We start from the raw sequence: 27,875 nt of genomic DNA on the forward strand, positions 1-27,875 counted from the left end.
TATTCTCCTTTTCTTTTCTGAATTTCTTCTTCTGTAACATAAACAAATTTAGTCTGTCTTCTTCCTTTACTTTCCACCTTAATTTTGTGGTTTTTTTTTCCAATCAGAAAGATCGCAGTCCTGATCTAAGTTATCTATCAAGTAATTAATTGCATAAAAATTCTGTAATTTTTATAACAAACAGTACTGAGATACTACTAAAGAAACATCACTCACTTCAAATAATGAATAACCATGAAAAATTTTGAATTTATCACTAGGCCTCACAATGTATTTCGGGATTTTTTAGTACTAGTTGGGATACTTCAGTCACTTTTATTTCCAGTATTTATTTGGTCTGTGGCTTTTCGCAAGCCCTCTGCCATCTTCACATATCTGAACGTCATTATTACATTACACAGTGTTTTACATCTACTCCTTTCACATACTGCAGTAAATAATTTGCTACACCCAATAATTTTCTGTCTTAAATAATGTAATGAATGCAGTTAGATATATCAATATGTTATCAATACTTGTAGGAACAGAAGCAGAAATTGTATGATGAGTTTTAAATTTCACAAGACAGTTGCTGGCAGCAGTCACTCACATAGTAATATTAAAAAAAAAAAACTGGCGTTACAATTAGGCTTCCAGTTACCTATAAAACGGAAAGTTATACATTTTATTCACATGGCATTACATGAAACAAATACCTTTCTGCCTGTCGTTGCGTATTCGTTGTGGTACATGTGCAGAAAGGTGTGACATTATTAAGCCTGAATGCTTCCAGATTTTAGATAATAAAATGTTCCCCTTTCACGCTTTCGACGCTTCCTGCGCACGGCAGCATTTCCTGCGTTCGCAACATCCTGCTCAAAGCTTATGACTGCTGGTAAAACCAAAATGTAGCTACAAAAACATTCGTTGACACCTGTTCTGTGAATAAATTTGGGAGGCAAAAAGGTACTGGCTGTCGAGGACGTCGGCAGGAAAGAGCTTAAATTCTGAAACACTGGTGTTTTTCACTAGCATCTTCATTTAGGAACAGATTTAATCTCGAAAGAGTCTAACTCACCCGACGTATTGATCTAACAGGCGTGTCTATTCCTCTACGATACTTCACGAAACTAGCTATAATTAAGGAATTCCAAGGGCTAATATAAAACAAATTAATATGCAGGTCTACCGGACTCCTTACATATGATATTGATGTGCCAAAGAAACTGGTATAGCTATACGTATTATAATACAGAGGCATGTAAACAGGCAAATGCGGATCTGAGTTCGGCAACGCCTATATAAGACAACGAGTGTCTGCCGCAGTTGTTAGATCGGTTATTGCTGCTACAATGGGAAGTTATCAAGATTTAAGTGAGTTTGAACTTGCGTTATAATCGGCTCACGAGCGATGGGACACAGCATCTTCGAGGTATCGATGAAGTTTGGATTGTCCCGTACGAGAATTTCACGAGTGTACCATGAATATCAGGAATCCGGCGAAACATCGAATCTCCGACATCGCTTCATCCAGAAAACGATCCTGTAAGAACGGGACCAACGACGACTGAAGCGAATCGTTTCAACGTGACAGGAGTGTAGCCCTTCCGAAATCTGCTGCAGATTTCAGTGCTGGGGCATTAGCAAGTGTCAACGTGCGAACCATTGTACGAAACATCATCGATAAGGGTTTTCGGAGCCGAACACCCACTCGTATACACTTGAAGACTGCACGACACAAAGCTTTAGCCCCTCGCCTGGGCCCGTCAACACAGACATTGGACTGTTGATGACTGGAAACGTGTTGCCTGGTCAGACGAGTCTCGTTTCAAATTGTATCGAGCGGATGGACGTGTACGGGTATGGAGACAACCTCATGAATCCATGGACCCTGCATGTCAGCAGCGGACTGTTGAAGCTGGTGGAGGCTCTGTAATGGTGTGGGCGTGTGTGGTTAGAGTCATATGGGACCCCTGATACGTCTAGACGACTCTAACAGGGGACACGTACGTAAGCACTGTGTCTGATCACCTGCATCCATTCATATCCATTGTGCATTCTGACGGATTTGGGTAGTTCCAGCGGGGCAATGCGACACCCTACGCATCTAAAATTGCTACAGAGTGGCTCCCGGAACGCTCCTCTGAGTTTAAACACTTCCGATGGCCGCCAAACTCTCCAAACATGAACATTACTGAGCATATCTGGGATGCCTTGCAACGTGTTGTTCAGAAGAGATCCCCACCCTCTCGTACTCTTACGAATTTGTGGAGAGCCCTGCAGGATTCATTGCGCCAGTTCGATCCTTCGCTCCAGCACTACTTCAGACATTAGACGAGTCCATGCCACATCGTGATGCGGCACTTCTGCGTGCTCGCGGAGGCCCTACACGATATTAGGCAGGTGTTCAAGGTTCTTTGGTTCTTCAGTGTTATATATATATATATATATATATATATATATATATATGTGTGTGTGTGTGTGTGTGTGTGTGTGTGTGTGTGTGTGTGTGTATTGCTTCTTGTGTTTTCTTCATGATTAGAAAGTTTTTAATTGTCAAGAGGAAACAGTGTTAACTAACGTGTAATTTCAAATAATACTGTTTTTATTTGACTACTTCCACCGGAAAAGGCAAGTTCAGGAAAGCAAAAACAACTATGAACCCCGAAAGCTATTGTTGAGATGAATTATAATTTCCTATTCCACTTCGAACATTGTTTTATTTCGATACAAACATACTTAATTTCAACTGGGTGTCTTAGACACAAGCTATTATTGATTAGTACCTTCTTGAAACGAACAATTAACGTGGGAACGACTAGATGTTAATAAGTATCTTTAAAATTTATTTTTTGTATGAAGTATGGCACTTATGTTTTGATTTGAAGTCACGTAGTATTACGCTGAAGAGCGAGGTATTAGCATTTCACGGAATTGTGCACAGTCCTGCACGCAACTAGAGTAAACTATGTTCAGCGTATCTGTTTCAGGTCGTATTGGGCGGGGGTCGTGCAATGTTCCGACCGAACACAGTAGAAGACGAAGATGGTGTTGGTTGCGGCAGCCGCCTCGACGGACGAAATTTGATCGAGGAGTGGAAAGCAGACAAGTACGTTCGCGGTGTGTCCAGCCGCTACATCTGGAGCCGAGGACAGCTGCTCCAGAAAGAAACCTTCGAGAAGGACTACATACTCGGTATACAAAATATTCCCATAAAACTGATTTCTTTCTATTTTGTTATAAGATTTATCATATGATGTATTTTGTTTGACTTCTACTCCTCGTACATGAATTACATACGCTTTCAGAATGAGTGGTCAGCGTATAGTGGCGGAGTAAAACGTTACACGGTTCCAACTCCCAACTAACAATACGTATCTGAAGAATATTTGAATCAGAGACATATTTCCAGTAGTGTGTGTCATCCCCTTTCATTCTGACGGTGGCGACTCCTCGAGGCGTGGACTCCACAGGACACCGAAGGTATTGGGAGACATATTGAACTGTGGCCCAAAACTCTGAGATTCGTCGAAGTTAGTTCAAGGAATGGAGTCGTCCAACTCGATGATGACTCTAAAGTTCTCATCAAGGCTGAGGTTAGGTGATCTGGAGGCTTACAGAAAACCAGTTACGTCCTTCTGTTTCTGAAACATTCTGACGAAATTATGGAGCGGCTGATAATGAATTATTTTGAAAATTATTGAATATTAGGGTTGCTGATGATAGACAGAAGTTAGTGTATTCCATGTAAACAATTCTCGTCGAGAAACTGACCCAGTGAGATTCATTTCGCTTGTTGGAAAACGAGCTATGTTCATTGTCAAGGGGAGTCAGACACTTGGGTACGGGACCTAATAATCGCTGGCAGTTCAAACGCATGGAGAATAATGGTACTCCGCAGGGAAATATAAGCAAGTGATGGAAAGGAACAGCATGTTCACTCACTGTATACGCCTGGGGCTCATTCAACATCTTGAGGAGGATATTACGGCAGCCATTACAGGAACATGGTGTAACCAACTGCAAACTGAGGGGCACATCGGACAAACGATGCCTGTCGTGTGGTCTCTGAGGTGATGATTCCATTGACACGCAGAGAAGGTTGAGAATATCAGTCTTGCCAGCGGAGTTTCCACACGCCCACTGCCTGTAGCATCATTCCCACTACAGATCGTGGCTCCTCGGTTTAGTGTCGTGTGGAAGGCTTGAATAAGACTATATAAAGGTTCCGTGACAAGATAAGGTAAGGAATTCATAGATTTGATGGTTGAGAACTATAAGGTCCCCTAAATTGATCACACGTGAACTAGTGGGGTGTAAATTACAAATTACAAGCTGCTATCTAGTTACCTGACTGTGGGGGAAGGGGCGAGGATACACAAGAATTTTGTAGATAAGGCCACTCAATATGCAGTCCAGTTAAGGGTAGTTGTAGGAGACCCGAATGATCCAAAGACATGCTTCCCAAAGGTGATAGTTTTAAAATCCTAACGGTTAACTACTGAAGAATTCGCAACAAACTGCCTGAGCCTGAAGAGAGCCTACAAAGCGGCGAAGTTCACATAAAACTACTTACAGAAAGCTGGTTAAAATCTGAAGTTGCCAGTACTGAAATTTTTGAGGAAAATTTAAGAATATGCCAAAATCATAGGCTAACATAATCTGAGGTGGTGCGCACGTAGCAGTAGATAAATTCAAATCCACGGAGACAGGACCTGAAGCTGCGTGCGAAATCATTTGAGAAAGACACAGTATCAGTGGTGGGAATTAAGTCAAAATTGTATTGTGCCACCGACCACCAGATTCGATTCCTGATGTAACCGAAAACCTTAGAGAAACTCTGAGTTCATTTATACCGAAGTTCGGCAAATGTACTCTAAACAACGTAGATGACTGTAAATATCTTCAACATTTCGCGGCCCTGTCAGCAACTGTGTAAATATTAATTTTAATAATTAACTGCCTCAGTTCCAGTACAGCACTCGTGGCCGACGCATAGCGGTCGCGAAGTGGGGCCGAGGCAGTTCCAGATAAGACGATAATTTATGGATTTGTAGTTTTACCTTGACGATGTCCGCTATGGACAATCGGTAGTTACTGTTATTATGTAGAAAGCTGGGTGAACCCTACTGAAACCTAGGTAAATTCAAGGCAAACGGTGCAACTGAGGCTGTTAATTATTGAAATTAAAATTAGTAGATGACTGTGATCATTTAATAATACATTGCGATAGTTACAATTTTGGTAGTGGTGGGCATGACAAGGCACACTGTGGAGTATTACTAAATGCCTTCTCTGAAATCCATCTAGGACAGATGGTTTCGAAACCCACTCATGATGGAAATATATTATATCTAAAGGTAACAGGTAAACCTGGCCTCTTTCAGAATTTCTACATCGAAACTGATATCTGTGATAATGAGTCACTTGTAGTAACAATGATTACCATAATACAAAGGACAACTAAAACAAGTAGAAAGATTTACGTGTCCATTACACTTCGGGGGTCGTGGTTGAATGTCGTCGCATACCTTTAATTAACACTCGCCATGAATTTTCGTTTGATGTCGCTTGTCGTAATAGCAAAAGGCGGTCGGTTCGTAGATCACTCACCTCTGACGCTACTTCGATCTCTTCCGTAAATCTGCTACATCGGTGTGGAAAACTTAACGACGAAAGTAACTTTCATATGAGGTGTGGCTGAAAAGTAATATACATGACGAAACTTGGACCATACGTAGGAAGAGATGCTACTGTGTAGTACAGTACGTAACTGAAGTAAATACGACATGAGGCGAACAAAAATGACTCTTTTGTTCTAAGACAATAATAAAACTCAAGTCACCGCTATCCATGATGATCCCTGGACATTACAAAATGCCGAACATTGTCCTTAATAGGGTGTGTAATCACCACAGACGACAATGCATGATATGCAACGTCTTCGCATGCTGGCCATAACCTTGGTAAAGAGTTCCATTGTTCCACCAGCACGGTTGACAATTGATGTATGGTCGTTTAAGCACTAGTGGAATGAGTACTGTCTCAAAATACCGTTGACCGGTGAATGTAGCGTGCCCAATGGTCTTACGTTCAGTACATCCATGCAGTATTATGCATGCTCACACCATAACACCATCCACCTGCTCCACCAAAGCTATCATGTTCGACGATGTTGGTGGATGCATTATTTGTTCCCTACTCCTGCCATACGAGTTTACGTTCAGCACTGGTGTTGAATGCACCACCACAAGAACTTACCAAACTCGTTGCCAGCATGGGAGCACGTTGCAAAACATGTACTGCCAACCGCGATGATCAAAATCGCTATTAAGAATCATGTCATGTCTTCTGCAGTGTCCAGGGGACCATCATGAATCATCGTCACTTCAGTGTAATTATACCCTTTGACTAAAAGTGTCATTTCCGTTCATTCATTCTGTATTTCTTTCATTTACTTTCTGTAATATGACGGAGCAATTGTCTCTACGTTTGTTCCGAGCTACATCGGGCTATTTTATTTGGCAGTGACACATTGTGCGAAACTTACTCTCGTCCTTAAGTGTTGCACACTACTGTAAATAGCAGCTGACAATCAATTAAGCAACATTTTAGGATGCAAGAGATTTATGTGTTGATGTCGACTGGAAAAAATGACTATATCCTCTCACAATGACCTGATGTGACGTGATGTCACATCAGTTTGGCAGGCCCACAAAAGAAATTTTTCACTACTGACCCACACAATATACAAACATCAAAAAAAGTTTTGCATCACATCGGCTCCTGGAGTACCGGAACCTGTACAGAAAATTGGAATAGAAATCAACATAATCATTTCCGCTCTTTTTATTGCTCATGAAATCCACACATTGCATGTTGTACCATGATACAGCGAGACCTCCAGAGGTGGTGGTCAAGACTGCTGTACACACCGGTACCTCTAATACCCAGTAGCATGTCCTCTTGCATTGATGCATGCCTGTATTCGTCGTGGCATACTATTTACAAGTTCATGAAGGCACTGTTGGTCCAGACTGACCCTCTCCTCAACGGCTACTCGGCGTGGATCCTTCAGAGTGGTTAGTGGGTCACGTCGTCAATAAACAGCCCTTTTCAATCTACCCCAGGCATATTCGATGGGGTTCATGTCTGCAGAACATGCTAGCAACTCTAGTCGAGCGATGTCCTTATGTTGAAGGAAGCCATTCACAACATGTGCACGATAGGGACGAGAATTGTCGTTCATGAAGATGAATGCCTCGCCAATATGCTGCCGATTTAGTTGCACTATCGGTTGGAGGATCGCATTCACGTATCGTACAGACGTTTCGGCGCCTTCCATGACCACCAGCGGTGTACGTCGGCCCCACGTAATGCCACCCCAAAAACGCAGGGAACCTCTACATTGCTGGACAGTGTGCTAAGGCTTTCAGCCTGACCGGGTTGCCTCCAAACAGGTCTCCAGCTTTTGTCTGGTTGAAGGGATATGAGACACTCATCGGTGAAGAGTACGTGATGCCAATCGTGTGCTGTCCATTCGGCACGTTGTTGGGCCCATCAGTACCGCGCTGCATGGGATCGTGATTACAAAGATGGACCTCGCCATGAAAGTCGAGAGTGAAGTTGCGCATCATACAGCCTATTGCGCTCAATTTGAGTCGTAACACGATGTCCTGTGGCTGCACGAAAAGAATGTTCAACATGGTGGTGTGCTGTCAGGGCTCCTCGGAGCCATAATCCGTAGGTAGCGGTCATCCACTGCAGTAGTAGGCTTTGGGCGGCCTGAGCGAGGCATGTCATCGCCAGTTCCTGTCTCTCCTCCATGTCCGAACAACATCGCTTTGGTTCACTCGAGACGCCTAGACACTTCTCTTGTCGAGAGCCCTTCCTGGCACAAGTGCAACAAAAATACGCAACATTTAACTATATTTTGAGGCTGCTAACAATCTTTTAATCCGACTGTAAGCCACGTATGCAATGTCATTGGCTAAGTTTTACTTATTTGTATGCCGTCGTAATGAAGATTTCCTGTCCAGTGGTTAAGGCAAATCGCTCTAATTATCATAGAGAATGATTAATATAACTCACCGTTATTACTAAAATTTTGGCGTAATGAGTTTATGATTTACTTCAAATACAATTTCCTTAGAACTGCATGAACCAACTCATATAAGATAGTCCAGAGTAACCACAACCGAAAAGGTCCAGTTAATCACACTGTCTGCCTGCGTTTCCTAGACACACTAGTGTTCACAAACTATACTCTCATAGTAATACATTTAACCACGTTAAAGTACTGTAAATTTGTGTCTTTCGAGGTAATATTTACAAATTTAATGTCAGATGGGTACGTGGGGGTCTAAGGAAACGAAATAATTGCAACTGTAGGTTCGTAACCAACAGTTGTATATTGAATTTAAGACAGACGAGAACCTCGACTCAGTTTTCCGGAATGGTCTGTAAGATGTGCAGAGAGAAGCAGACTTTTGTCTAAGTACTAAGTGAAGTACACTGTCGGAATAAAAATTGCAACACCAAAAAATAACTAATGGAGAGTAATGAAATTTATGGAATACATTTGTCTAGGTAACATATTTAAGGATTAACACTGCAAGGTGACTAACTGATACAAGCTCGAGATAAGACATTGAATATGTGAAATGCTGCTACATTAATAACCACTGTTAGAATCAGAATGTTGAAAGAAAGCATGCAAAAGGATGCTTTGTGTTGCAGCCATCAATTTCTGAGATGGAATTCTATGCCTTTTGCACTCGGTCGCTCAACACGTGGATGGTTAATGCTGTTTGTGGATGACGCTGGAGTTGTCGTTCGATGATGTCACATATGTGCTCGATTGGAGACAGATCTGGTGATCGAGCAGGCCATGGCAACATGTGGACATTGTGTAGAGCATGTTGGATTATAGCAGCGGTATGTGGACGAGTGTTACCTTGTTGGAAAGCATCCCCTGTTATCCTGTTCATGAGTGGTATAACAACAGATCGAATCACCAGACTGATGTACAAATTTGCAGTCATGATGAGTGGGATAACCAAGAGAGAGCTCCTGCTGTCATATGAAATCACACGCAAGATCATAAACCTATGTGTGGGTCAAGTGTATTTAGGACGCTGGTAGGTAGGTTGCAGGCCCTCAACTATCCTCCTTCTAACCAACACATGGCCATTACTGGCACCGAGGCAGAATCAGCTTCCATCAGAGAACACAACAGACATCTACCCTGCCTCCAATGTGCTCTCGCTTAACGCCACTGAAGCCGCAAATGGGACAGTTTCGGGTCAGTGAAATGCACGCTACAGGGCATCTGACTCGGAGCTGTTCTTGAAAAACCGATTTGTAACAGTTCTTTGTGTCACTGTGGTGCCAATTGCTGCTCAAATTGCTGCTACACATGCAGTACAATGGGCCAGAGTCCCTCACAGATTACGATGGTCGCCCCTCTCGATAGTGCCAAGTGGCCATCTGGAGCCCCGTCTTTCTTGCGACCGTACATTCTCGTGACTTCCGCTGCCAGCAATTATGTACAGTGGCTGTATTCTTGCCAAGGTTTTCTGCATTGTTGCAGAAGGAGGATGCAGCTTCTCGTAGCCCTTTCACAAGGCCTCGTTGAGGTGTTCATGATGGCGTCTTTGTCGCATGAAACTTCATTCTTGACTAACGTCTTTTCATTAACTTTCGAGAAGAGATTTACTTTACAAAAATAGCGGAATAACTAGTTGTCACATCAAAAGAAATAGATAGATCAACTACCATTTTTCACCTTCTAGAATAACTATGTTTCGACTAACAAGATAAAAAGCACAGAAACAAGGCTGAGAAGGTGAAGGAATGAGAAATGGAAAGAAAATGAAAAAAGGAAAAAAGTAAGAAAAAGGGGTAGCGAAAGAAATGGTAGAGCTTCTATCTAGTAATCTAATTATCTTCGGTCCCGAGGTCGCCTTTTTGACTAAGAAATCTTCAGCAATGGCGGCCGAAGACATTCGTTGTAAGGAATCATCTTCGTTCTGCCAACGGCTTTGTCAAAGAGGGCGCAGGAACAAATAGAAGATCAGGACGCCCTCTCACTCTTGGAGTGGGAAACTGTCCCTTCCAGGGGGAAGGATTGACAATTGTCAACGGTATGAGGATTCAGATGACAATGAAAAACCATTGCAGCAAATACACATCTAATGTCATGTGGCGTTTAACTGAAAACGAGTCACCATGATATCTTCACTGGCAAACGATTCCAGATTAGCTCCCGATTCGGTTCTCTGGCAGGATACTACACTGGAGAGATGATCACGGAATAAGGATTGACTAACTAATGAAAGGATCGTGGATTGTCATAAGCTTAACTGTTGTAGGGGATTAAGAAAAAGTCTCATTCTAGATATAGTGGATATCAACGAAGTGGAAAGAAGGTAATAGTTTACGTTGACACGAATTTAGGGTAATACCAAAAACAGCAGGAAACTATATCGAGGGTAGGATGCGTTACGAATAGGAATGAAGATCAGAGAGTGAGTTACTCTGAGCAATTCAATAATAGGATTAATATCTTCAAAATCAACAGCTAATCAACGCCAACAACAATAATTCAAGCATACTTACAAACGTCGCAAGCAGGAGATGAACAGAGGCACTGAACGGGTAACTCAATGTGTAAAGGGACATGAAAATATGAAAATCACGAAGGATTTGAGCCGGCCGCGGTGGTCTAGCGGTTCTAAGCGCTCAGTCCGGATCCGCGCGACTGCTACCGTCGCAGGTTCGAATCCTGCCTAGGGCATGGATGTTTCTGATGTCCTTAGGTTAGTTCGGTTTAAGTAGTTCTAAGTTCTAGGGGACTGATGACCACAGATGTTAAGTCCCATAGCGCTCAGAGCCATTTGAACCAAGGATTTGAACTCAGTGATAAAGAGACTTGAGGCGGTATTATGGGACAATATAGAGTCAGTAGTACGAAGAGTGTAGGTGAAAGGCTACTTGAATTTTGCGGTAAACTCGAGTTAATAATAGTGAATACACTGCTGAAAAATCACAAGAGGAAGAAGTATGTCTGTAAAAGTTTTGGAGACACGGGAAGATACCAATTGGATTACAGCACACTTAGACAGACATACAGAACTCAAATATTGAAATGCGAGACATATCAGATTCAAAACACCATTTCGTACAGATGAATGGTAGGCTGAAGTTTAAGAGAAATATCAGGAAGAATAAAAATGGAAACAAGTAGGATAGAGAATAACTGAAGGACAATGACGTGTATTTGATATACCCAAAAGCGGAGATACTGCGATAATGAACACCACAGTAAGCAGTTCATTTCAAGAGGAACAGACACATCTCCAAAAAGGGCGATCACAGAATTTGGACAGACACACATGTTCTATGAAACAAGCAAGTACGGAATTGCTCAGTGAGAGCCAGGAAAACAGCAGAAGAAGGCATTTAAAAATTAACAAATAGGAAGGACTACGAATCTAAGGTGAAAAGACTGCAAGAAATATGTGACGAGGTCGAAAAATAAATGTTCGGCGAATGACATCGTCAAAACATAGAAATGTCAAAATTAAAAGCAAAGCTGTCAACATTAAGAGTGGAGGGTTAATTCCAGTGTTAAACGTAGAGGAAAGAGAGGATTGATGAAAAAAACGACTAGCTACTGACGTGATGGAAGAAGAAATCGAACACAATTGACAAAACAAAGGAGGACCGGTACTACAGAAAGGGTTTGACAAAGCTTATAAAGGCCAGTGATTAAAGAAGGCAGAAGGAATGGATAACATTTCTTCGGAATTTCTAAAATCATCGAGAATAGCGGCAACCAAACGACCATTCCAGTTAGTGTGTGGAATATTTGACACTGGAGACGTACCCTCAGACTTCAGGAAAAAAGTACCATTTATGCAATCCCAGTAAAAGCAATGGCAAATACGTGCGAGAAAGATCGCATGTTCTGCTTAACAAATCATGCTTCATGAACGGAAAATAAAATTGAGGCTCTGTTAGATGACGAACAGTTTTGCTTCAGGAAAGATAAAAGCCCCTAGAAAGAAACTTCTGGCATCGTGCTTGATAATGAAACCAAGACTTAAGAAAAATCAAGACATGTTCATAGCATTTGTTGTCCTAGAAAAAGCGGTCGAAAGTGCAAAACGGAGTAAGAAGGTTAGTGACATACAGTATGTGTAAAAACCAAGAAGAAACAATGGAAGACCAAGAATAAGTTCCCGGAGTGAAACGACTGTAAAACAAAGCTCCAGTCATTGTCCGCTGCTGGTCAATCTGTACATCAAAGGATCAATGGCGAACATGAAGACAGGGTCAGGAGATGAATTAAAATTCAGGGTGAATGAATATGAATCATACTATTCGCTTATAATTGTTTACCTCAGTCAAAGCGAGGAATTATTACAGGACATACTAAAAGGAATCAGCAATCAACTGAACTCATAATATGGACTGAGAGTAAATCGAAGGAATACGAAAGTAATAAGAAGTAGCAGGAGTGAGATTATCATAAACTTAACATCAGAGGTAGGAACCACGACATAAACGAAGTAAAAAGTTGCAAGCAAAACAACATGTGTTGGAGAAAGCTAGGAGGGCATAAAAAGAAGACTAGCACAAGCAAAGTGGGTATTCGCTATCAAAAGATGTCTACCTGTTTGAAACATCGGCCTTAATTTGACAAAGAAACTTCTGGGAATGTACATCTGGATCAAAGCTTTTTACTGAAGTTAATCGTCTACTTGAATTAAGATGAAACTGGAAAAGAAGAGAACTGAAGCGTTTCCCATGTTTTGTGTTGTAGAAGGATGTTAAAAAATGGAAATGGTAAGAAAAGGAAAGAGGGGATTTTCTGTGCAGAATCGCCCAAGAAGGAAACCTGTAGAAAGCACTGATTAGAAGGAGGGACAGGATTAGTGAATATGTCATAAGGCAATAGGAAATAACGTCAGTGGTATAACAGGGAGCTGTAGAGCTGTAATGGATGACAGAGACTGGAATATGTTCCTCAAATAATTGAGGCAGTTGGATGTAAGTGCTGCTGTGATATAAAAAGGTTGTTGCCATAGAGGAAGCCTTCTGTTGGACGCTTCAAATTAGTCAGAAAACTACTGCCCTCAAAATAGTACACTAACCTTGTAACTCAATTTTAAAGTAAAATTTTCCAAACAAACACAACGCCGAATTGTCCTCGCGTCTCGATCCAAAGTACTTTCCCGGACCTCTTTAACAAACCTGTCCTCTGCTTCCCTAATACTAGTTTTACGTTATTGCTATATTTCGCGTATTTTCTTACTATTATCGCTAACTACTTGTAGAATGTGGTGTACACAAAAGTTCACATCAAATATTGTAATGGGATACTTTTGCGCCGGCCGGAGTCGCCGTGCGGTTCTAGGCGCTACAGTCTGGAACCGAGCGACCGCTACGGTCTCAGGTTCGAATCCTGCCTCGGGCATGGATGTTTGTGATGTCCTTAGGTTAGTTAGGTTTAATTAGTTCTAAGTTCTAGGGGACTGATGACCACAGATGTTAAGTCCCATAGTGCTCAGAGCCATTTGAACCATTTGATACTTTTGCAATTACCCACATTTAAAGAGACCTGCACTCATTACAATAAGTAATTCATTAAAGACCAATCTGATACTGCTGCTGACACTTTCTGCATAAACTTTTACGTGCACTGTGATGATTAGAGGTCCTTACATGTTACGCTTTCTTGAGGCACGCCGGATGTTACTTTCGTTTCTATTGAACTTCTGCCGTCCAATATAGGATGCTGCAATGGGTGTCCAACCAGGGGCCCAAATCAATGATAAACTTCAATTTCCAACTTCAATTTCAAACGCTCGCCACACGATGCTGTTCTTTTATCGGTCCATCCCGTTCTTAAAATTGTTACCCGTGCTATAGATGAACCCTCAGAGGCTCGTAACCGATCAAAACGGCAGACATGCTGGTCAGTTATTTTACGGATATCTTATTTGTAACTCCGAAACTAAAGATTTAGAGATGTATAATGGGATTAATTTATCTAAACACAGTCAAATTTGGTTTTATTTCTGTACAGTTCGGATAAAGAACCTTTCCCTAGATCTGATCACTAAAACTCGGTACTGGTTAGAAACCTTCATATGGATTGCAATAAATGTTGCTAATGTTTACTATCTAATGGTACTGTAAATCAAATATCACATTAATTCTATTATTTGTAGTCATATATATATAAACTTGTTAATGAAATTTCATACATAAAATATCCCATTATTTACATCTAGCTTTCTTAGTTAAAGAATTATAAATTAATATAGTCTCAATTACTTAAATGTGTTAACTATATACCTCCGACCGTCCTCTCTTTTTTTCCCCTCAACGATGCGGCCCAAAAGCTTCGTCCTCTTCGAATGTCGTCCAGGTAAGCTTAAACGATGAACAATCCTGGGTGGTATTGGGTTATACTAGCCAAATATTCATAGAGTCGATCACATCTGTGATTATGACCGTATCACAGTTAGTTGTTGACAATTACATGCTGTGTGGAAAGTCAATCGGGAATCTGCAAAGATCTACATATTCACCTGCATTAATTGTTTCCAGGCTGTCGTGCATGAATAAAGTATGCTGCGTATCATACAAGTGTATATATATATATATATATATATATATATATATATATATATATATATATATATATATATATATATTGTTGCAGAGCTATTAAAAAACCTAGGACCAAAGACGTTGCAAGAGCTCACAAAAATAATAACAAAAATACGGGAAACAGAAAAATTACCAGAGGAGTGGAAATGTGCCCTTATTCACCCGTTACATAAAAAAGGAGACAGAACAAATGTCAATAACTACAGGGGAATCTCACTTTTACAAGTCACCTACAAAATTCTCTCAACATGCCTGCTGAAAAGAACACAAGAGCAGCTGGAATGCCAAATTGGTGATTATCAAGCAGGCTTCCGCCCTGGTCGCTCATGCATAGAACAAATATTTAATTTAAAGACAATATTAAAACACAAAGCAATTAGAAATGCCCCCAGAATTTGTACATTTGTAGATTTTAAGAAAGCCTATGACTCAATTGACCGGCAATCTTTGTTTAACATTTTAGAGGAAATTGGACTTGACTCCAAAACACTAAGGCTTATCAAAGAATCACTGACAGACACTGTATCTAAAGTTAAATTCAGGGGAGAAATCTCTGAAGCTTTTCTCATAAAAACTGGAGTACGTCAAGGTGACGGGCTATCTCCACTTTTGTTTAATATAGTCCTGGATAAAGTCATTAAGGAATGGGAAAAAGAATTAAAAAATCAATCCTACTGGAAACCAATCCATCTTGGTAGAACCAAAGACAACGTGGAGATATCTTGTTTAGCATTCGCGGACGACTTGGCCATACTTGCAGATGATGAAGAAATCGCCACCAAACAAATAGAGATCCTTAAGGAATGCGCGGAGAAAGTAGGTTTACAAATTTCGTTTCAAAAGACAGAATTTTTCTGTACAAAATTCCATATACACAGTTTGAACACAAAATATGGGAAAATAAATAGAGTAAAACATTTTAAATACCTAGGTGAAATTTTGGAGCCAACCGGAGGAGAGAAAGTTGCACAGAAGATCAGACAACAGAAAATGAAGAGAGCATATGGTATGACACATGAAATATACAATAAAAAATGCATCTCCTCGAACACAAAAATCAGACACTACTGCGCAGTAATTAAGCCAGCAGCACTATATGCTAGTGAAACGCTCACACTCCACACAAAATGTGATTTAGAAAAAATACTGAAAGAAGAACGAAAAATTATGAGAAAGATTTTAGGTCCAAAATTAACAGAAGAAGGATACCGGATACAATCAAGAAGAACCACAGAAACTATATCAAACCTGGCAGCAGACATAAGAAGGCGAAGATTAAAATTTTATGGACATGTCACTAGACTTCCCCCCACACGACTCACCAACAGAATTCTCACTTACATAGAAAAAGTCAAATCAACAACACCATGGATTAGCCAAGTAAAATTAGATTTACAAAAAGCAAATATTGAACTTAAAGATGTCAAAGATAGAAAAACTTTTAGAAATAAGGTGGAAAAGTGGAATGTATTGTCGGAGAAGGAAGTACTAAAGAGACCAGGAACAAAATGGACAGAAGAAAGAAAAAGAAAACATGGAGAACGAATGAAAGAAGTATGGAAGAAACGACGTCAGAAAGCTTTGCGTGATCCTTCTGGGTCCATTCGCGATAAGTAATTAAGTAAGTAAGTATATATCCGAGCTCATTTCTTGAAAGAACCTTCTTTTTCCCCCAGTGTCGTCACAGTGTTTGAGCTTGGCGGATACACCAGGATCTTGAAATGGCTGGAAACCAACTAAATGATGCTACGAGGGCTAGCCACAAAGTACATTACGTTTTCGTTTGTGTCCGTTACGGGCGGGGCTAGCGCGGCCATCTTGGTGTCATGGCATTCCGCCGCTCCAGTCGGCATCCTGCCGTGCTAGTGAGAGGTTCGTGCTGTACTGCGTTGAGTTACTGTGACAGTTTGAAATGTCAGCGTTAATTGAAAATGCCGCGAGGTGTGAAGTGCGTGCTGTAATAAGGTTTCTGACTGCAAAAAACTGTACACCGATAGAAATCTATCGGCAGCTTTGTGAAGTGTATGGGGACAACATAATCACTGAAGGTGGAGTGCGTCAATGGGTCATAAAATTTAAAAATGGCCGAACTAACGTTCACGACGAAGAGCGAAGTGGAAGACCCAGCATAGTGACTGCCGAACTTGTCGAAAAAGTCGATGCCGCGGTCCGTGAAAACCGTTAATTTCACAATAACGGAACTCTCTATGAGTTTTCCACAAATTTCACGAAGTTTGTTGCACGAAATCATTACCGAAAAGCTTGGTTACCACAAGTTTTGTGCAAGATGGATACCAAAAATCTTGACAGAGATTCACAAAAATCAGCGAATGGCTGCAGCGTTAACGTTTTTCGACGCTTACGAGAAAGATGGCGGCTCATTACTCGATCGCATCGTTACTGGCGACGAAACATGGGTTAAGCATGTGAACTGCGAGACAAAATTGCAGTCAATGCAGTGGGGGCACACAAATTCCCCCCAAAAACCCAAGAAATGCATGCAGAAATGTCGGCAATGAAGGTGATGGCGACTGTCTTTTGGGACAGAAAAGGTGTGATTTTTGTGGATTTACTGGAAAGAGGCACTACAATAAACTCTCAAAGGTATTTCCAAACTCTGCACAACCTCAGAAGAGCAATACAAAACAAGCGCAGGGGAAAGTAGGGCTCAAAGATCTTGCTGATTCACGACAACGCCCTGGCCCACACGGCAAATGTCACTCGTGAAGTTCTCGAATCTTTTAAGTGGGAGTTGTTTCCTCATCCGCCGTACAGTCCCGACCTGGCACCGAGCGACTTCCGCTTATTCCCAGCAATGAAGAAGTGGTTGGCTAGGCAGCGTTTTGATGACGACGCACAGCTTCAAGAAGAGGTAACCACGTGGTTGAAGGCGCAGGCGGCCGAATTTTACGACGAAGGAATTTCCAAGCTCGTCCATCGCTACTACGAGGGGCGTTCAGAAAGTAAGCTCCGATCGGTCGCGAAATGGAAACGACTATGAAAATCCGATAAAGCTTTGCACAGATGTGTTGGGTAGTGTCTCTAGTATAACCCCAGTTAGCATCACGTCGCTCTTCTTATTTCTGAGCTCGCAGTGAGTGCGTAAAGATGTCTAGAAAATAGTGTCTGCCGCCAAGTACGAGGGCCTGGTGAGAAAATTCGCCTGAAGCTATGCAGCTAACATTACATAACTGTCGTGCTGTTTCTTCTTCAAGACAATTCTCAGCCGCATTCTGCAGGGGCAATAAAGATGCTCCTGCATTGTTTTCAAATGGAAATGTTAGATTACCCACAATACAGTCCGCAATTGTCTCCCCCTGAGTTTCATCTCGGGTCACATGAACCGCTGTCGTTGAAGACAACATTTTGACACAGACAATGAGGTGTAGGCCAGCGTGGAGAATTGGCGGAAAGCACTGGCGGCTGCCTTCTATGATGCTATTGAAAAGTTGGTACAACGCTATGACAAAAGTCTAAGTCAGAACGGCGACTATATAGAGAAGTAGCTGAAAGGTGTAGCTAATTGTTACAAGTAAAACATTTCTGATGTTCACTGTGGTTTCAATTTGGCAATCAATCGGAGCTTACTTTCTGAACAGGCCTCGTATAAGTGCCTTAATTTAAATGGCAACTATGTAGAAAAGTAGTATTTAAGTGTGGCTTTCATCTGTACATAATAAAAAAAATTTCCAATACTTTATTTATTTTTAATTCCAAAACGTAATGTACTTTGTGGATAGCCCTCGTATAACTCTGTGCGCCTGATCTACCGCTTTTGTACACAGGAAAGACCTGCTCTATTTTCCGGACTCGAGAGGCGATCCCCTGGGCAGGAAATTCTCGATAAATACGAGCTACGGAAACGTCTAATTCCGCAGAGTATCCAGTGTAAACTCTGGCATTCTGCCAGAGTCTGGTGTCTTGTTTCCTGTATGTAATTGTGTTTTACAATAAAGGGGATGCTAATATCGACATCTCTGATTTGCGAGCCTGCGCTGCCGTCAGATATTCATTCGGCTATATTTTCATGCGTAAAAACATTTTTAAACGGGAAATTTAATATTTCTGCTTTCTGTTTGCAGACATCAGTTTACTACCAATCCGACCCGCGAGATATTGAATTTTTAGACCTGTTATTAAACTTTACTTATGACAAGAACACCTTGAGATTTAGTGAAATATTTTTTGCCAGGGTCTGATTGCGTAAATTATTGTAGGTTTCGCACCTATCTCTTCTTAGGAATGCACGAGATGTTACTTTCTCCATCAATTTATTTTGTAGCGAGAGTGCAGGGGTCTCTGTTTTCACAACATTGTTGAGTATCGCTTGAGACAGAAAGCTCATTTTCAATATACTGTTGGATTATACATACATATGCTAAGGTTTTCTTCTTTGAAACTGCTACCACAATAGAGTTACTTAGCATCAGGCTGGTTGTCTTCGTATTTAAATTTTATAAAACATGTTACAGGTATTGAACACAGGCTGTTGGAAATATTTCATATTTACATACGTTACTGACTAAATTTTTTGTTATAATATGCATCTCGAACTTATTATCAGACCACAAGTAAATGCTACAGTACTTGCCTCTACAGGGGACTAGTAAACGGGTGCCTGTTGTTGACTTACCATTACGTCAGGAACCACATAAGAAGTATCTTCCATGTTTTGTCGCTAGCTCAGAATATAAAAAGACAATAATAATTCAATTGTTAATGAACGTCTCAAACAATGGCAGACGTATTGACACTCACTTCCAAATTGGTGTACAACAGTACTTTCCCAGTCCGGATAGTCTGTTCACAAAACACGGTCCTATTTACATTGAGGTGACAAAAGTCATGGGAGAGCAATATGCGCATATGTAGATAGGGGTAGTATCGGGTACACAAGGCGTTAAAGGGCAGTGCCTTAGCGGAGCTGTCATTTGTTGTCAGATGATTCATGTAAAAAAATTTCCGACGTGATTATGGCCGCACGACGGAAATTAACACACTCTGAATGCGGAATAATAGTGGGTGGGTGACAGACACGTGGGACATTCAGTTACGTAATTGTTAGGGAATTCAATATTCCGCGATACAGAGTGTCAAGAGTGTGCCGAGAACACCAAATTTCAGGCATTACTGAGCGAGAGCACCGGCGTTCGCATATATTTGTCAGTGCAATGCTAACAGACAAGCGACACTGCGTGAAATAATTACAGAAACTAGCGTGGGACGTACGACGAACGTATCCGTTTGGACAGTGTGGCGAAATTTGGCGTTAATGGGCTATGGCAGCAGACGGCCGACGCGAGTATCTATGCCGTCAGTATGATATCACCTGTATCTCCTGGGCTCGTGACCATATTGGTTGTTCACTAGACTACTGGAAAACCGTGGCCTGGTCAGATGAGTCCCTATTTCAGTTCGCGAGAGCTGATGTTAGGGATCGAGTCTGGAGCGGACCCAACGAAGCCATGGACATGCCACGTCGAGTTGCTGGAATACGCCGTGGAAAAGGAGGTCCGTCACGATGTTGGTGGTATCCCCGTGACTTTGTTTATCTCAGTGTATGCTCACAGATAATTTAAATGAAGGTGTACATTCACATGAGTCGTAGCTAACATACAATAGATTCGCTGTTTTCTCTACTATCGTTGTACCTGGGGTCAAGATTTTATGAAAGGGGCCGTATATTTTTCGATAAGACCGACATGTTTCTTAAATACAAATAAATGCTTGCTGTGAATAAACTAAACCAAATTCTGTAATCTGTTAAGTCATATTATGCATATTTCCTTCTGACAGGGCGTATTTTAGTAAGTAAATGGTCGTATAAGTCACATTTTCACTCTTTCAATAAGTGAAGAACTTTTTTCATGCAATTTTATTCACCCGTGCTACATTTTCTAGAATTCTGCAATTAATTTTATCCCCTAGCAAATGGAAAAACTTCTTTTGGCAATGAAATGGTGTAAGCTCGTATTATTGTGCGAGTAGTGGACCACAAGATAATGTTTCTGTAACACCTCCATCTGAAGATGAGCCTGCAGTGGCTCGAAAACATGTTCATGGTTGAATAAATCGTAAAAAAGCAACTGGTTGCATATTTATTACCAAATAAACGCCAGTCATTTTATATTGCAACTCGAAGCTCATGAACTGACGTAAAAATGAAAATGTACAAAAAGAATACATCGTTTATTAACTGTGTTGTGATATGAACATAAAAATCATACTACAGCTAACGACATAATTTCGCTTGTTTCTATTGTGAATGTTACTCAAATAATTAGTCTGCTATTAAAAACTAATTTGTTATTGTCTTACAACAGAAATTTTACTTCATTTTAATATAGTAATATTATTTTATCCATTTCTGTAAATCTTTGGTGGTAGTGGCATATTTTTGCTCATATTATGGTGATTTGTAGGTCATAAAAATCCCAGCCCTATTCATAAAACTTCCTCCGCTGGATAATGTAATAACGAGTTGTAGTTCCTTGGGTAGTCTAGTAATTCCAGCCTTACTGTATCAGTAAATTCATTTCATTAGTATTCGCGTGCAGACGACAGAGGCGAGAGATGGTGCAATTTGGTAATTCTGACAGCCGTGGACTGCGAACATCAGAAACGTCTCTGTCAGATTGTTGTTACGCAACCCACGCCCTCGACACGCAACCACATGTCATATCGATTTTCTTCACCTCGCGAAGCACTGTGTGAATACGATATGTTAGCAGAAGCGATAGCTCACATGCGCCATGCCCACGCTATAATACCCCTACGAATGGTCGCACGAATTAAAATGGTGTGAGCTGAAGCAAAAGACAACGTTATTTTCTAAATGGGTCCTGCGTAGTGGGATCTGACATGTTGATAAAATGCTTATTCTTTGTTTTCCATTTACGAATATGTAGATTTGCTGCACAGCATTGTGTGGATTTGTTATGGAAATTTCAAACTCGATTCTTGTCTATTTTTCCTGAACAAGTTTGTTGTTGGAGAACGGTGACAATCGACAGTAGTTAACGCCAACAACACGCATGTATCTGTATGTCACGCGTAGAAAGAGCGATGTGGATATGATGTTTGGTGTAAAATGATTATAATTTTTTAAGCTTATCAGTCCTCCGAGTAATTTTTATACGAACCTTTCTTTTATGCCAATATCTTCATGTCACGGTAACACTTGAACCCAACGTCCTTATCTTTTGGATATATTCAAGTACCTGTCTTCTATTACAGTTTTTATCCTGTGCATGTATTTCCATGGAAGTTATTTCTTGATGTTTAAACACGTGTCCTATCACCGTACCCCTTCTTCTTGTCAATACTTGACACATGTTCCTCTCCTAGAGGATTCCAGGCAGACCCTCCTCATTTCTTATTTCATCAGTCCACAGGCTTCTGTATTAGAAAGCCTCAAACTCCTCGACTCTCTTCTTATCCATTATTTTCACAGTACGCGTTTCACACACGTACGATCCTGCGCTCAAAATGTACAGTCTCCGAAACTTCTTCCTTGAGGCCGACTTTTGATACAAGTAGACGTCTTTCGACCAGGAATACCGTTTTGGCATCTGTTAGTCTGTTTTTTATGACCTCTTCGCTTCGTCAAGTGTTTTATTCCGTCCAGTCTAGCAGAATTGCTTCACTTCGCCTACTTCGCAAAGTGTTTATATCTTTTAACTCGTCCAGCATTCCTTCCTCACTTTCACTGAGGATGGCAATAATATCAGCAAAGCTTATCATTGATTTCCTTCCACCCTGATTTTTAATCACCTCCTTAATCTTTCTTTTAGTTCCGTCATTCGTTCTTCTATGGAAAAATGGAAATGAGCGTATGGCGTGAGTGGCAGGGAGTTCCCAGACGGGAAGTTCGGCCGCCAAGTGCAAGTCTTATTGAGTACGTCGCCACATTGGGAGACTTACGCATCGACAATGGGGATGGAAGGATGATGAGGACAGCACAACAACCAGTCCCCGAGGTGAGAAAATCTCCCTCCCTAGTCGGGAATCGAACCTGGGCACCCGTGCGTGCCAACCCAACGCGCTGAGCATTGAGATAACGGGGCGGACTATAATAAATCATGTCTGCAGATCGTACAATAGTAGCGAAAGATTTATATTGCTGAGACTTTTGAACATCAACAATTTACGTCTTAGAACATTTTTTTCTAGGTCAAGAAACCCTATGAACGTCGTTTGATTATTCTTAGGCCTTGCTTATATTATTAACTGCGACGTTTGCTGTCTCCTCCCTGTAGCAGTCTTCAGCGTTCTCTTTCTGCCTGTCAGATCTCTCTCTCTCTCTCTCTCTCTCCTCTGCGTTTGCCCTTTGTTTGACCGTTGTATTGACTTGTCGATATTTCTTTTTCGATTTCTTCACATTTTTCCTGCAGCCATTGCAGCTCGTCTTCAGTGCACTTCCTAGCTATCGAATTTCCAAGTGATACTACACTGCAGGAAAAGCAATTAGTACACACTTTTAGAGGTTTCTAATTCACTCAAGATTTATTGTTGTAATAGTGCATATGGAGTACATGAAACGATTACATTTACAGATCAATAGCACAAGCGGTTCTGAGGTACCGGCTATCCCCCGATGCTGAAACACTCAAATCAGTTCGTGGTGTAGCCTCCAAGGGCGGCAATGCAGGAGCTGACTCTGGGAGCCAGTTGATCTCATAGATGGCGACTACTGTCCTGGGATATGTTATGCCACACCTGCTCGACCTGCTGACATAGTTCTGTAAGAGTTGTTGGTCACGAGTCGCATGAGTCACTTCTCATCCCATCATATCCCATATGAGCTCGACTGGAGGCAAGTCCGGAGATCATGCTGCCCAGGGAAGTTACTGCACGTCCTGCAGACCACGTTGAGTTTCACGAGCAGTGTGTGGGTAGCATTATTCCGTAGGAACAACACATCACCTTCTTGTTATAAGAATGGCAGAAGAACGGGTCTAAAACATTCTGCACATACCGGGAGCTGGTTAGCGTCGCCTCGAGAAACATCAAAGATGAACGAGGGTTGTGGCTTATCGCACTCCAGACCATAAGGCCTTGGGGGGGGGGGGGGCAGTGTGTCTTGGACGAACGCACTCTACGAGACAGCGCTCACCAGATCTACGTCGTTCGCGCAAGCCACCATCACTCACCTGCAGACCGAATCTAATTTCATCGCTGAAGACCACGTCGTGCCATTCCATCTTCAAAGTGAACATTTGACGGCACCAGTCGAGCCGTGCACGTCGGCTCTGTGGTGTGAGTGGAAAACGGGCTAGAGGAGTCGTGCCTGTAGTCTCATTATTCATGACTTCTTCACAAAAGTTCGTGTTGACCCTTCTGGGCTCACACTTGCGGGCTCACAAGTCCCCTTACCTTAGCTGTACGGTGTACCACTGCTGCTTTTACAATACGACCATCGTGGCCGTCTTCTGTACAATGTGGACGTCCGGAACCTCTTCAAAGGGGACATGAATTTTCAAGTGACCACTGAAACCAGCATCGTTGCACAGTTGACGCAGAACGTTCAGCTTGTGTGGCAATTCTCCGGAACGACCATCCCGACACTCGGAAGGCCGTTTGACTTCTTTGAAATTCGCTCACTTGCCTGTAGGAAGCACGAGTCAATCTCCATGGCCTGGTTGCGTGCATGCTTCACACGTCTGCACCAGACTGGGGCTTCTGGCTGTGAAGATTCCCTATTACAGAGTAGACACAGATGAGGTTCTGGTAGCGATGCCATTACTCTGTCTGTTGGCTGACGACGTTGAAACTGTTATCAGAACATTTACTATCCCCCAGGTGGCATATGCCATCATCGGATAAAAATCGTCGTCTTTTCTGGAAAACTAATTTTTTTCCAGTAGTGTAGTAACTATTTTAACTATAATAAATCATGTGCAGAGATTACTGATTTTACATGAAGTCACATATTCCCTGGTGGGTTCTGCCTCGGAACCTGCGGGTAGTGTTTGTTTAACTATTTTCATGACGTTTCACCAGCATGAGTGCCTGGCATTATCAAAGATTCACTCTCAATTGCTGGTGGCGGACTGAAGTCGAGCCTGTAGCTGGAGATTATGTGTACCTTTCTGGCCAACGTCTGACAATTGTTCTGTGATCAATTATTGCTATGATTTAACCTTGCTACAAGTAATAGTCGTTCATTTCAAATCCAGAATCCAGTATCCATTTACGTTGACACTTTCTTCTTTCTGGCTGAAACTGTTGTCATGTGCGTGAATTTCTATCATTTTAGCTAGTTGTAAATGGCGTATCTGATAGGTCAGAGCCAGGCGCAGTTGCACTGCAGTGGATTTCTCGGAATATGAATTCGTTAATCAAGGTTTCTTTAGTCTTGGCGGACCTAAAGAGGATCGTGTGCAACAATGAAGCCCTATCACCTTGGCTGTAAGGGCTATAAAAAATCCACAAAAACATGCATCATTAAGACTGATCATAAGTGCATCCTGGTCACCGGCGTGTAAATTGGCGAAATACTTGGCGTCTCTAATCCAGTCAAACGTGGGAAAGATCAAAACGAACATAAACGATTCCAGACATCACACTGAGAATCTGAAGAGACTAAAACTTGGATAAAACCACATCTTGGTTAACTTTGATGTTACTTCTTTATTCACCAAAGTGCCAGATTCCTTTTGGAGCATTTCGAAAGAAAAGTGGTTTTCTTGGCTCCTTGTAAACACAAGTTTAGCGCAGGTACACGGATGAGACCTTCGTCGTGTGGGGCCATGTTGAAGAACAACTCACTGACTTTCTAAAGCAACTGAACAGTCTTCACGTAAAAGTAAAATCTACTGTGGAGGTAGAAAAGGACCAATAGCTATCCTTTCTAGACCTACTGATTATGAAGAATGATGACTATCTGGTACACAGTCTGTTCAGAAAAGTAGCAGATACAAACTTTAAAATCATCACCTGAGCCAGAAGATACAAATGATTAGTATGAACATAACGCGCAAGGCGAATGTGTGAAACCCTTCACTTCGGACAGCACGTGAACGCCAGGAATGCGCTCTGAGGAGGCAATGGGCACGTCACCAGTGGCGTAAGAAGTGTCACTGAATTTAACACTCGACGAAGTGAGAGGTCGGAGGACGAAATGTCGGGTTCGACAAGCAAACACACACAATCGGCCGTATATTGCGCAAAAATGGTGTAACGACAATTTGCAAAATGACCAAGAAGACCAAGGATGTCGCATAACGGTAGAGGACAAAATTGTTCCACTCGCAAAGCAGGGAAGATGCAGAACACTTTGTACATGTGGAAAAGTCTATCTTGGAATGGCTGGAGGATCCATCAGTACCATTGCCACCGAACATAAATGGTACCGCAACTTGTAAAAGCCGTGGCGCAGCAGGGGCTTTGTGAGACCGGCAACTCGGTCCGGTCCTCCGGCACGGAGATTCTCTCAGTGGAGAAAAGCTAACATGCCCCTTTATTCAGGAAAGCCTTAGAAATTCATAAACATGACATTAGTTTCAACAAGGAAGAAGAAACCCTCAAGGTGAACACTTCCTGGATTCCGTGCCGCAGCCAAAGGCCCTTGCAGGTAGCAAGGGGAGAACCACAGCGACGAAAACCAGAGGGAAAACTTCATAAGTAGGCACTACACGGTCTTCTAATCTCCAGTCGCAGATTCGACTCCAGTCTACCGCCAGCACTGTTGGATGAACCTTTGACAATAACAGGCACTCGAGGCCGAGCCCAACAGGCGATATGTTAACAAACGTTAAAGAAAACCTAAAAGATTAATAGGGAAGGTCATTTTATTTTTCTGTGCTGATAGCGAGTTTCTTTGAGGAAATCTACTCACACAGCCAACCACGCCTGTACGATGTTATTTGTAGAATTTATCTTTGGCGTACACTCATAAACAACTGACAAAAACCACTTACCTACTAGCGTGTAGCACCACTTTCGAAGGTAAGATGGTGCCGAAGCGCCGCCTTATGGACTCGACGGAACCACCATAGCGTTTGATATCCATCCTGTTCAATCTCCATTCAGCTGATGGGCGAATCTCATGGAGATTTGAGGGAACTAGATCCAAACGGCACTCATCTCACTCCATAGCGGCCCACGCGTGTATTCTCGTGACCTGCGGCACCACACAAGAAACCGGGCTCCTTAAATCATTCTGACACAGTTAGGTAGCGCTGGTATGATTGTCAACCAGAAGGACAGATCACCAGTAGAGTACACTGGATACGATTGTGGCGTGGTACGATTGTGAGAGAGTTCTTATTGGCGAAACTATCGGAACGGCAGGGGTACAATGGGCAATATGAGCGGCTTGCCCCTTGGAACATACAATATTGTGCTGGCCATCTCGCGCGATTAAAGCTTGTCGGGACCCATGTTGTATTCTGGAGACTGGGAGTTAGTTTTCGCAGTCGAATTATTTTGTTAATTGCTGTTTTGTTTCTATAGGTAGAAGACTGAGTGTTTATCTGTTTATGTATCAGACATTAGACGTTAAGTAACGGTGGTTGCTTTTCCAATCAGATAGATGATTGGTGTTATGGGTGGGGATGGGGCACGGGTTATCTGGTATGGATACAATTGTGACACGTTTCGTGGGTACTACTGTAACATGACACTAGCTTCCTATCATTCATTGCTGAATGATTCTTTGACTGTTCTTCCTAGATGCAATAATGTGTACTTCCATAGAGTGCCATTTACTTTTAAGCTTTCTTTGCCAGTTGTTTTGACAGAAGAAATACGGCCTTGCTCAAAAGGTCCTCCCAGAAGAATGGGAAATCGAGGTCGCAAAACAAAAAAAAAAAAAAAACAACGATTTATAGACACATGCCTGAAAAAAAGCAAACAGCCTAAAAATATGACCGAGCGAGGTGGCACAGTGGCTAGCACACTGTACTCGCATTCGGGAGGACGACGGTTCAATCCCGCGTCCGGCCATCCTGGTTTAGGTTTTCCGTAATTTCCCTAAATCGCTCCAGGTAAATGCCGGGATGGTTCCTTCGAAAGGGCACGGCTGACTTCACTTCCCGTCCTTCCCTAATCCAATGAGACGATGACCTCGCTGTCTGGTCTCCTCCCCTAAAACAACCCAACCCAAGTCTAAAAATCTGAATGGACGAGGGAAAGTCAAGCAGAAGCAGAAATGTCATTTAGATTTCACTGAAGAAATAAGGGCAAGGAAAAAGAACGAAAATGGGAAC

At 42.0% G+C, this 27,875-nt stretch overlaps 1 protein-coding gene across 1 annotated transcript in view; it reads left to right on the forward strand.

Moving 5' to 3' along the window:
- Positions 1-27,875, forward strand: part of LOC126252474 (membrane-bound alkaline phosphatase-like) — a 188,785-nt gene that overhangs the window by 112,695 nt on the left and 48,215 nt on the right. Inside the window, exon 4 of the mRNA XM_049953368.1 lies at positions 2,970-3,174. Coding sequence (XP_049809325.1) covers positions 2,970-3,174 — 205 coding nt within the window. The remainder of the gene's footprint in view (positions 1-2,969; positions 3,175-27,875) is intronic.

Source organism: Schistocerca nitens, chromosome 4, assembly GCF_023898315.1.
Source record: "Schistocerca nitens isolate TAMUIC-IGC-003100 chromosome 4, iqSchNite1.1, whole genome shotgun sequence".
In the NCBI taxonomy this organism is placed as follows: domain Eukaryota; kingdom Metazoa; phylum Arthropoda; class Insecta; order Orthoptera; family Acrididae; genus Schistocerca; species Schistocerca nitens.